Below are 12,345 nucleotides of genomic sequence, written 5' to 3'. Positions count from 1 at the left end.
GGACTGGCAAATGAATATTACAGGATTAAAATAGTCTTATACATATTCTACCATTGAAATAAACACTAATAAAACTTTGTTTCTTATAACATTGTTCTGCTTTGCAAAGTATTTTTATATTATTTCAGTTGATCCTCAAAGCAATTTTCTGAGCTTACCAGGATGTTATCCCCATTTTATAGATGCAGAAACTGAAACTTCATTGCATTTGAGACTTGTCCGAGGTCACAAAGCTATTAAGTGGTATAGGCAGAACTGGATTATAGCTCTCCATAACCTACCCCAGGGCTTGTTACACTATACCTTGCTGCCTCATTAAATGACTGTACTATAGAATTATCTGTTCATAGTTGCTGCTAAAGTATGAATGAAGCTAAAAGAATGTAAAAGAGAAATTTAAATCAGTACTCTCCTACCTTTAACCTCACTCATATTTAGCTTTTTAAGATTGTTAGCCTTTGAACTCTTTGGGGAATGAATAGGAAGCCTAAATTGATATGGTTTCTCTTTCACTAGTTTTAAAATTTGATTTTCTAATTTTGTTATAGATGCTGTAGTTAACAAGGGAGGTGATGAGTCCATAGGCAAAGGAGATGGTAAGAACTACTTAGATGTATTTTCGTGAAAATGAAAAGTGATACTGTATTATCTATGCTGTGTAACAAATCACTCGAACACTTTGAGGCTTAAAAAAACAAACATGTATTATCTCATAATTCCTGTGTTTTAAGAACAGAGCATAACTTGGCTGAGTACCTTTGCCTTCAAGTCTATCTTCCTGCTTCAGTCAGGATGTCAACCAGAGCTTCATTCAGCTTAAGGCTCACCTGGGCAGGGAACTGTTTCCATGCTCATTCCTATGGCTGTTGGCTGGAGATACCAGTTCCATGCCAATGAGTTTCTCTATATATGAGGCAGCCGACAACGTGGCAGCTGGCTTACCTCAGAGCCGGTGAGCAAGAGAATTCGAGAAGGCATCCAAAATAGAAGCCCTCTCTTAAGAATATGTTAATAACCTTAATCTTGGAAGTGACATCTCACCACTTTTTTATATTACTTTTGTTATAAGCAAGGTACTAGGTCCAAGCCATGTTCAAAGGGAGGAGATTACTGAAGGATGGGGACGCCAAAGGGCAGGGGTCATTAGAAGCCATCTCAGAAATTGCCTTCCAAGATACATACCACAGATATATACCAAATTAACAATTTTCAGTTATCAAAAACTAATACTGACTAAAACATTGTGTTTTGCTGTTTTCAAAGTATTTTCACAAATAATATCTTTGAAGCCTTACCACTCTGGGAGATGGATATCATCATTCACATTTGCAGATCGGGAAATAGTCACAGAAAGTTTAAGACTTTTGCCCAAGAATACACATCAGTTATGGGGTATATCTGAGAAACAAACCAGTCTTCAGAATGCAGATCCATATCTTCTCCCATGTTAATCTGCCTATCATATTAAATGCTTCTCTTCAGTGTCCAACGTTGGAGGACACCATGTGCACATGCAGTTTTTTCCTCTTCTTTTCTAGGCTTTGACTTTCTACCGCAGTTGAACTCAGTGTTTCCTCCAAGAAAGAATCCAGTAACTTCAAGTACTTCAGTATTGCATTCTAGTCCTCTTAATGTCTTTATGGGATCTCCAGGGAAAGAGGAAAGTGAAAATCATGATCTGACAGCTGAGTCTAAGAAAATATATATGGGAAAACAGGAATCTAAAGAATCCTTCAAACAGGTATATGCCTGAAAATGATACCGAACTCACTGTATGTGTTTATCAGTAGAAAGCGGGCGGCTGCCAGTGTATGTATCCTAATTATTAACAGTGCTGTGCACTTATTCTTAAGTCTTGATGCCAGTTTTTAATAACTACAGAATACTTTGAAATCTCGCTTTGGATATGTTGAAAGTTACAGCAGATGGAAAGTTGCACTATTTTTCTAAGATGAGATACTTGATATAGCTTGATGAAGTGTGCAAGAACACTTTATCCCTGAATCCTTTTAAAGTGTATTTCATTGCAGTATACAACATCAAGTTGGTGGTTAAATCATTAGAGCAAACTGATGGTGCTAGGAATGGAATTTATCATTGTTACTTTCTGCTAAAATATAGTGTATAATATAGAATTTAATTTCTTATGTAAGGGTTCAGAATGATCAAAAATTACCAGGAAGGCCAAGCCAGTTAGGTGTACAATATGTCTGTATTTTCTTATTTATTGTTTAGAATGTTATTGAAAAGATACCATGTAAGAAGTACAAAAACATCTTTTGATTTATTTTACAAATATTATTGACTAGTTACCACATGAATGGTTGTTTTTTTGTTTTTGTTTTTTTGCCAGTTATGTCTATTTTAAATGATACTCAACAGCAGGTGTTCAGTAAATGAGCTTTTCTTCATCATGTTATTGTTGAGATTGTTTTTGATTAGTAAATGTTACTTTATTTTGCCTCTAGTTCTCATATTTTTTTTCTTATTCTATATCCCTTCCTATTTTCCTTCAATTCCCTAAACCTGCATACTGGGACGAAAGAGAGAAGTAGGCAAAAATTATATGGGTAATACGAGTAAAACAAAAAATTGTATATTAAAGTCATTGTTTATTTTAAATATAAAGTTAGCAAAGTTGGTCACATCTGGTGCTGAAAGTGGAAACCTAAATACCTCTCCATCATCTAACCAAACAAGAAATTCTGAGAAATTTGAAAAGCCAGAGAATGAAATTGAAGCCCAGTTGATATGTGAACCCCCAATCAATAGATCCTCAACTCCAAGTACGTACATGAACCTTCTGATGTTTGAAAGTGTTTAATTGAAAAATCATTCCAATTGTTTAACTTGTAAAGGAGAAATAGAGTACTCATAGACTAAAAATGTTCGAAGAGTTTAAAGTTTATGCACACTTTTATAGTGTGAGTCTTACTAAAGACAGTGAAATGGATATGAATGGTTAAATTCAGGTACATTGATTTGATCTTTTGGTGTGAATTACATTTTCAGTGTAACATGTGTATTTATTTAATATGGTAGAGATAGAATTATTATGTAGGACCCTTTGAAAAGGGGTGGTTAACTACCTCAAAATGTCTTTTTCTCTTTCATATTCAAGTCTTATCCTTAGAGTTTGTGCTACAGACCCATACAGACTTGATCACATTTAAAGGAATATTTGGTTTAACTCTAAGAGTTATCTACACAAAGCAACTCTTTGTTTAGAATCAACTTTTATATAAATATCTATATTTTACTTGAAGGTTTCTGTGGATAGATATTGCATTAGCTTAAACTCAAAGGCTTTTCCTGTAGCAGTACTTTACTCCTATTTTCCTTCTGTTTGTTTTTAATAGTCTTGGTTTATCTAGTTTGTGGTGCAGCTTGTCACATTCATCTTTTATAAGAGGAAATGGTTCATAGATTCTTCAAGATTAATCCCTCTGTCATGTGGTATTACATTAGACAGCTGGCAGTTTATATATATATAGATGAATGACTATTAGAAATAATGTTATAGAAAGTTTCTAAGATTTGTATTCCAGGCAGTGAATTTTTCTAAATGTCACAGGAACACTCTTCTTTGCCAGTTTTTCAAGTTTTCACATGCCAAATCTTGTTTAGAAATGTTTGATGTCTCTCAGTCCAAGTTGACTATTAATATTTTCTTCATTCTTTATTTTAGATCCAAAGATAGCATCTTCTGTCACTGCTGGAGTTGCCAGTTCACTCTCAGAAAAAATAGCCGATACCATTGGAAATAACCGGCAAAATGCACCATTGACTTCCATTCAAATTCGTTTTATTCAGAACATGATACAGGAAACGTTGGATGACTTTAGGTAGTAATTGAGAAACTACTCCTTCTATCTAGACCTTACTTGTTTTTTTTCTAGATGTAAAACCAGAACTATAGATAATGTTGTTGGTTACTGTTGTCTGGGTTCTGGTAACCGTAAAGCCATAGAAAACATGATGAGTTTTGTTGATCTTTTCATACTGCGTTTATTGATTATGAGCCAGGAAAATGCACATTTACCTAGGGCAATTATTAGATAACTCAGCAGGGCAGTCTAGTAGGCAGACTGTCATTGTGAACTTTTTTTGTTATTAAAATGTGGACAAGTTCTGGTAAGCTTAAATTGGGTTCTTACCTGCAGTATATTCATAGAGATCATCTATTAGGTATGCTGTGTGCAATAATGTAGTAGAAAAAGATATTTTAAAGAGCAATTCTGAATATTTTCCAATAGAATGCATCAGAATGTAATACTTAATCTAAAAAAAAATTCTTTCTCAGACTTATCCTTGTCTTTCTCATCCTTCGAATTGTGAACATTGTAAGAATGTGTTCTGCAGTGCTGCTTTCTCTTATCATCTCGATATTTTTGGAAGCTGTCTTCAATTATTAAAATCATTGGTGCCTTTTTTCCTTTCTAACCAATAGTTAATGTTCTAGCTCAGATTTGCATTACCGTAAGCAAGAATGTTGGAGACAATGTGCAGTTTTTGTTGGTGCATGCTTCCTTTTAATGTTTAAAAATACTTGTAAAATATATTGTTACATGTTGAAAAATACTTTTTAAAAAGAAAAATTATAATTTTGGCATTTACCCAGCCTAGTATATGTACCAGATACTAAGGATACAAAAATGAATAATCTGCCCACAAAGGCCTTATAATTTAGTTGGGCTCGGTGCAGTGTGTTCTGCTGTGTGTGTTTCTCTTAATGTGAATTAATTCATTTGGGCTCAGTAAAATAGAGCAGTGTTGACAATATGATGAGGAAATTTTGTTTGTTCATGTAATAGCAGCCAAAATAAAGTACACATGAACACAGCTGTAACTGGATAGCCCCAGCCCTTCTGTTCTCTTCCATTAAGTGACCATCACTTCTTCACAGTAAGGGTTTATTCAATAATTATCTATTAGATTTTTACTATGTCTTTTTAACTATGTTAGTATTTTTATTAGGATTTAATTGTTTTTATTGTGCTCTGGTTACAAAGTTGCATACATAGGTTTTTGAGTGCTTTGCCAATCCTTTTTCCCGAAATTCTGTTATTTTTAATACACAGTGTTAAAGAATAACGTTTTTTTCAGGAATGCATAAATATTTATGGCATAATAGCAGAACTGTCTAGATACAACTGACTGTAATACAGTGTGAGCAAAGTGATGTTGAAATCACAGAAAGGGAGCAGTTCTTCTGCGGGGGCAGATTTAGAAAGGTACACTGAAGAGACTTTATTTTATACTGACGTGTGTGGGAACAGCTTGAGCAGAGACATGATTATACATTCTAGGAATGTTTGCAGAGAGAAGGCACCGTGGTAAGAGACGAGGCCTAAAAAACAGTTGTCAAGGTCTTAACACACAGGTAATGGAGAGCCATCAGAGTTTTTAAGCACAGGAGTAATGGGTGCTGTCTGTTTATTATCCATTTATTCAACAAGCATTTGGGTGTCAGTTCTCCACTGGCTTCAGATGATTTGAGGATAGTGGGCTCAGGGCCTTTCCTTCAGCAGACCCAGGGATCTGAGTGCTGGAGCAGCTCTGAAATGGCTGTGCATTACTGCCCTGCTGTCAGCTTTTGGGGTGGCCAGAGGTTGTTTTTCACTTTCTGGTCTGTTCCTGGCTTTCTGTGCCTCAGGAGAAGTGTGTCTGTTCCGCTTCCAGCCCTGCAGAGCTGCCGCAGCATGTTTGGTGAAGGTCTACAGTGCCTCTTCGTTCTGTTGCCCTGTGTTGCATGTCTGCAACTAGGGGTGGTGGGTAGGGACTTCTCTCAGCTCTTCTGCCCTATGACCATAGGCAGCCTCTGCCTGGGACTCACTGAGGACCTAGAGTAGCTCGGAGGATTTCTGTAAATTCACTTGTTTTGCTCTTCGCCTAGGTGTTCATCAGACTAGGTGTTCATCTACACCTATCATTGGCAGGACAGAGAGGGGGTATTGAGGGCCTCTTTCTCAGCCATCCTCCCTGAGCAGTATGGTGTGGTTGCCATGTTCTCCGTAAGAGCCTGGAGAGCCTTAGAGGGATTACTCTCAGTTTTTCTCTACCGCCGTAAGGCTTCACCAGGCTCTGTGCATCTGTATCTTAGGGAGTCCTTTGCCCCTCCTGTTACACCTGTCCCTACTTTTTTTACATGAGTGCTGAATGAAGGCTTGTGGGAAAAAGTTGGTGAGTAAATTCAGACTTACTTTGTGTCTGGGACCCCTTGGAATTCTAAACTATCAATCAGTGTTAACTTGGCTTTTAAAAATCTTACCAAAAATTCAGCTAATTCTTTTTACTCTGTCGAGGGCATGAAGCTGGGTCTCTTTTCTCCTAGTCATGGGTCTCTTTTCTCCTAGGAGGAACTCCTCATTTTCTGGATTTTAGTTCATTTAGATTTCTTTCCATTCTTAGCTCTCAGTTGAAATTAAAATATGATTTTGTAGGTTATCAGGTTTGTTTTTGTTGTTAGAGTTGAGAAATTAAACTTTTGCACCAACCTAATACATCCTAAGTGGAAATCTCTGCGTCTGTTTCTGTTGTCTATTAAGAATATTTAACTTTCTTTTGGCAAGCAGATCCCTTTGATCCTGTAGTTAGTAGGTTTCAGGTTTTCTTAGCACTGGTTTGTTTCCAGTTTGCCTTTATTCCTAGTGTGTAGTCTTCTCTTCTAGGCATCAGCTGAACGTCTGGAGTATTCACTGTCTTTTTCACCTTGGTGGGTCCCAGACTTCAGCCTCTGTTTTGCCAGCATCACGAGGCTTCCAGATCTTTCTCTGCTCTTTAGTTGCTTGTTTTATGGTTGGTTTCCTGCCGTCTAACCCAGTGCAAGCATTGCTTAGAAGTCAACAGATGTCATGAGGGGAAATTACAGTTTCAGGCTTACTTTTCTGCAGGCCTCCCCTCTTCAAGACCTTGGCTCTTACAGCATTGACTACCTTGGTAGGCCCAAACTCTTAATATTCCCCCACCCAGTGAGACTATCTCAACCTCCATGCCACTGCCTCAGCTCAGTTTCTTCTCCACACTGTGGAATCAGCACATAATCTAGAAGGAAAAACAGAAGCAAATATAGAGCTTACCTGGTAGTCTTTCCTTTGCAAGATCATGGCCCTTCAAGTTCTGGCCACCTTGGTGGTTCCCTGATACAGTGTTTTTGTTTGTTTTTAATACAGTTTTTACTATAACTGAAAGTAGAAGAGGAAATTTTTAAAAATACCCTCGTAGTTACAACAGAAAAACAATAAGTTACCTGGGAATAAATCTACCAATGGTAGTGAAGATTTTTATGGAAAAACATTAAAGAAATTTTTGTGTTCAAAAGCATTAATATTTAAATAAATGGAGAGATTTTATAAAGATATTAGTTCACCTAAATAGGTCAGTAGATTGAATGCAATTCCAATTAAAATCCCAGCTGGGATTTGTAAGAAGATGAAGTGATTCCGAAATATGTATGGAAGGAAAAAAAATCTAGGAATAACTAAGACACTTCAGAGAAGAATAAGGCTGAAGGGGACTTATTTGTCAGAAGAATACACTTAATTATTAAAATATAATTAAGATATATAGCATGGCACAGGGAGGACATATTGGCCAAAGGAATGAAATAAGCTGGAAGGAAACCTATGCATATATGGAAATGATAGAGAGGTAGCATTGCAGATTTATGTGCAAAATATGGAATAATCAATAAGTTGTGTTGTGACATCTGTTTTTTCCTGTAAAAAATAAGTATAGATCCTTATTCCATGCTATTGAGAAAAATCAGTTCCATGTAGATTAAAAGTTGACATTATAAAAGTTTATAACTTCATGGTAGGAAATCATTAAAAATAAAATAATGCACTGCCTATAAAAATACATTGGTAAATTTGACTGCATTATTAGGTTAGTGTATTTGAGCACATTAATAAGAACTATTTATCACACGATATCACAGAGTGAAGGGATAAGATATCTGCAGTTCTCATATAAATAACAAAGGATCAGATTATGTAAAGAACGCTTACAAATGAGTAAGAAAAAGATATGAAAAAGCATTTCAAGGAAGAGGAATGGTATATGAACACAGGAAAGATAATTTAACTTCATAATTAGAGAACTAAAAATGCAATGAGATATCATGTCACACCCAGTAAATGGGAAAATATAAAAAATCTGGTAATACTAAGCCTTGATGATGATATAGAGCAAGAAGAACTCTGTTATACTGGTGACATCCATTGACATTACCTTTGGAAAACAATTTGCATGATTTTGTAAAACTAAGTATACACTTGAGTTACACTCGGTTATATCATCAATGGACATTGGCACATGTGGGTTGGGAGATAATACATGACTGTTGATAACAACATTGTAATAGTAAAACCTTGAAAACAATCAAAATATTAACAGGAAAATAGATACACCAGTACAAACCACTGATTTATGGATATATAAAACATGAATCTTCAAAACAATATTGAATTCTTTCTTAAATATAAGCTATATGGTACCCTTTTTTTGTAATGCTTACATGCTCAAAAACATGCACAATGAAAACATTGACTACAGATTATATGTTATACAAATGTATTAAAAAAGCAAAAGCATTTCTTTGTCCAACAGAATTCAGGAGAGTAATGACTTCTTGCTTGGGCTTTTCCCCAAGAGTTAAGTGACAGAATCAGACAGGAACACACAGGAAGCTTCTATGATTTGGCAACGTTTAGTTCATAAGTTATGTGGTGGGTGACTGAGTGTTTCTTTTGTTACATACTTCATAATTTTTATATATTCTTTTGTAGACATGAATTAATTGCATTTTATTGAGTAAACCATGCTATAACCACCCAAATTGCCACTTTCTACTGAAAGTATATTTTTGCAATAGCTAAACTGATAATAATAAAATGATCTTTCTAACCTAGTGAATTTTCTGTATTTCATTGTAAGATAAGTTTGTGTCTTAATGACAATTTCTATATAAAAGAATGTAGTATCAGAGAGTTCAGGAGGTAAACAGCCTGGGTTTACATCATAGCTTCATCATTTACTGGTTGTGTGACTTTGAACACGTTATAACTACTCTGTGGTTATTTCTTTTGTAAAATGGAGGTAATAATTGCACCTACTTGTGAAGATATTTCAAATTTAAAGTAAATATTAAATTTACTTTAAATATAAATTAAAGAAGATAATTTACATTTAAAGTAAAAGAAACAGTGCCTAGCACATAGTAAATAAATGCTCAGTGCATTGGTATTTTTATTATTATAATAATTATTAACGTTCAGTAATTTGGCAAATGAAAAAGTTTGGTGAGTTTCTTGAATGACCTAGAATTAGTTAAACTATTATAATTCTAAAAAGTATTTTCCATTCTTCCTAGAGAAGCATGCCATAGGGACATTGTGAATTTGCAAGTGGAGATGATTAAACAGTTTCATATGCAATTGGTATGTATGGCAAATTTTATTTTAATATTTTAAATGAAAGTAGAGTTGTGTGAATTTTTAAAAATTCATTAAAGGTAATATATTTTAGTTGTTTTACTTAGTTTCTAAGATAAGTAAATAGGTAGTTTTAGAAATTAAATAAGTAAAATAGATTTTAACTGATCACCTCCTTTTTAACCTCTGAGGTACTTAAGGCTTCTTTTTTCCATGGCTTTCTTCCTGATAAGTAAGCAAAAAAGCATCTTAAATATGCGAATACAAATTTTCCAAATGCATTAATTTCACCAGCGATCTTCCATTTATATTAACAAAGTAGTAAGTTGTTAAGTACAAGAAGTATCATTCACCTAGTTAATTGAACATGAGAGAAATGATAGCTGAAAGTATATTAAATATAGCCTGCCAAATAAATGTGAAATATCAATAATTTAAAAAGCATTTTCCCCTTTTTCTAGAATGAAATGCATTCTTTGCTGGAAAGATACTCAGTGAATGAAGGTTTAGTGGCTGAAATTGAAAGACTACGAGAAGAAAACAAAAGACTACGGGCCCATTTTTGAAGTTCCAGTGAATACCTTAATGTTCTATCATTTGGGAAGTTTCAGGCAACACGGAACTACATAGAATCAGTATTGTTTTCATGGCTTCCAGGGAAAAAAAATTTTTCAAGTAAAAGTGTGATGGGATTTTATACCAACCACTGTTTCATCTTAAAATATGTATATTTTTATATTAAAAATTGTACAGTATGTCATCTCCCAATAGGAAAGTCAACAGGATCTTTATTTTTTGAAAGCTTTAGCCATCCACTAAGTGCCCTTTTTAAGAGAAGAAAATTGTGCATAAATATTGGTTATGTTTGTTTTTTAGTCATCTTTTTTTAACATATATTTTTTATTGACAAATTGCCTTTCAAATTTTTGGGGCTAGTTGAGATTTAAAGACTTTGATATGCCTTCTATTTTTATGGAGAAAGTAATTTTAAAATGGCAATTGGTGTTTCTAAGCCATTGATTAATAAAGCATAGGGTTGGCTAGTAATTATTTTGTTAACTTGATGAAGTCAAGTATGACTATTATTTATTATACATTTGATAAGACAATTTTTGGAATTTTGAATTGCACAAATTACACGATATCTTTTGCATTTATGTTACTATATTGTACTTCTGACAAATCTTTATTCCTGGGTGGTATTTTTTAGATATCTTTACCTATAAAAAATGTTTAAGATTCATAGGACTCGACAAGAGCTATCTATCTGCTGATTATCTCATTAGTAATATGCAACATTGTACTGTAAAATTTCAATCAACATGACAACTTATAGTGAGTGGAGATTTCATATTAGACACTAAATATTATAGTATTATTGCTATTTTGTTTTTCCAAGTAAGAAGTATGGTTTATTTTATTTTGTGGTCTTTATCATTAACTTTAATTCTTTCTGTACTGTGTATAATCTTTTTATATTACTGGCCTTACCATAAAATTATTTAGAAAGGTTGTCAGAATAATTCATACCTCTTTGGCAATAGACAGATGTATACATCTACCTACCGTGATCTACAATTTTAGATTAAGTGAAGTTTGGGAGGGCTACTGACTTGTTTACCTTCTTGTTGTCTCTTGTCCCAAAGATTTAAACTATGTACCTTTGTATAGCTCTCCTGCCCCATTTTGACTTCTGAGATGAAAGTATGTACTAAAATTTAAAAAAAAAAGAAAAAACTTCAGCTTACTAATTTTATGGGTTTCTGAAGTGATGGAAATTTTCAAGGATATATTTAATAAGCATAAACTTAACTAATAATCACTTCCAAAAATAAAAACAGGAATATTACTTTTACCCAGTGTGGTTTATAGAATACATTTGTACTGAAGCATATAGGGATGTTAATGTGATCTTTTCCTGACAGATTATGAAAGCATTATGACTTGTAACAAGTTTACTTGTATATCACTATCTTAACAGGTTTAGAAGACATAAATGTTAGTGTGTTTTGCCTACATGATATGTTTAAATTTATTAATATTTTCCTATTGCTTTTTTTGAAAAATAAATGCGCATAATGTCTATTAAAAGAGGTGGGATAAAATAATTTTAGTAATTATGTGTACAGATGAAACATGTTTGTCATGGAATTTAAACGCTAAGTAAGTATAAAAAATAAAATTTTAGATGCAGAAAATAGGGAACATGAGATTGAAATTTCATTGTTGGCCAAAATGACATGAGAGATTTACCTTCCCACCTGAAATTAAAAAAGAAAATATGTGAAACAATTGTCAGATATTAATCCTTGAGAGAAACTCAACGAACCCCAAACACAAGAAATAAGAAAACTATGCCAAGGCATATCATTATCAAATTCCTTAAAACCAGCAACAAGGTAGAATTTTTTTTTAAGTAGCTAAAGAAAAAAGACATAGGACAGAGAGAAGAATGTCAGACACTGGAGCAACATCTTTACTGAAAGAAAAGCTCAATTTAGAATTCTATACCTAGTGAAAATATTTTTCAAAAACAAAAATGAAATAACTTTTTCAGACTTAGAAAAGCTAAAAGAGTTTGTCACAAGCAGACTCGCACCACAGGAAATGATAAAAAAAAAAAATGCCTTTAGAAGGAAATTATACCAAATAGAAATCTGCAGCAATACAAAGGAATGAAGAACACCAAAAGTAAATTGGTGAGTAAATATAAAAGTTATTTTTCTATTTTAAATTTATTTAAAAGACAATAAATTATGTGGTTAACAAAGTGAAATGTATGACAGTACCAAGATTGAGATGATGGTAACAAAAGTATACGGCTCTAAAGTTCTTATACTGACTGTGAAGCAGTATAACATTCCCTGAGAGTAAACTGATAAGAATGTGTATTATAAGACCTAAAGCAACC

General features: G+C 33.7%; 1 protein-coding gene across 3 annotated transcripts in view; it reads left to right on the top strand.

Moving 5' to 3' along the window:
• The window catches only part of NEDD1 (NEDD1 gamma-tubulin ring complex targeting factor), a 57,588-nt gene extending 45,956 nt beyond the window's left edge, over positions 1-11,632 (top strand). For all 3 annotated transcript variants that reach the window (XM_033220974.1, XM_033220973.1, XM_033220972.1), the window contains 6 exons: positions 549-596; positions 1,539-1,741; positions 2,630-2,786; positions 3,689-3,845; positions 9,374-9,440; positions 9,896-11,632. In XM_033220974.1, the coding sequence (XP_033076865.1) occupies positions 549-596; positions 1,539-1,741; positions 2,630-2,786; positions 3,689-3,845; positions 9,374-9,440; positions 9,896-10,000 (737 nt within the window). In that variant the 3' untranslated portion in view covers positions 10,001-11,632. The remainder of the gene's footprint in view (positions 1-548; positions 597-1,538; positions 1,742-2,629; positions 2,787-3,688; positions 3,846-9,373; positions 9,441-9,895) is intronic.
• The last annotated feature ends 713 nt before the right edge of the window (positions 11,633-12,345 follow it).

This window comes from Trachypithecus francoisi, unplaced genomic scaffold (genome assembly GCF_009764315.1).
Source record: "Trachypithecus francoisi isolate TF-2019V2 unplaced genomic scaffold, Tfra_2.0 Lachesis_group11, whole genome shotgun sequence".
Lineage (NCBI taxonomy): Eukaryota > Metazoa > Chordata > Mammalia > Primates > Cercopithecidae > Trachypithecus > Trachypithecus francoisi.
The sequence above is the reverse complement of the archived record's forward strand: the minus strand, read 5'-3'. Positions and strand labels throughout refer to the sequence as shown.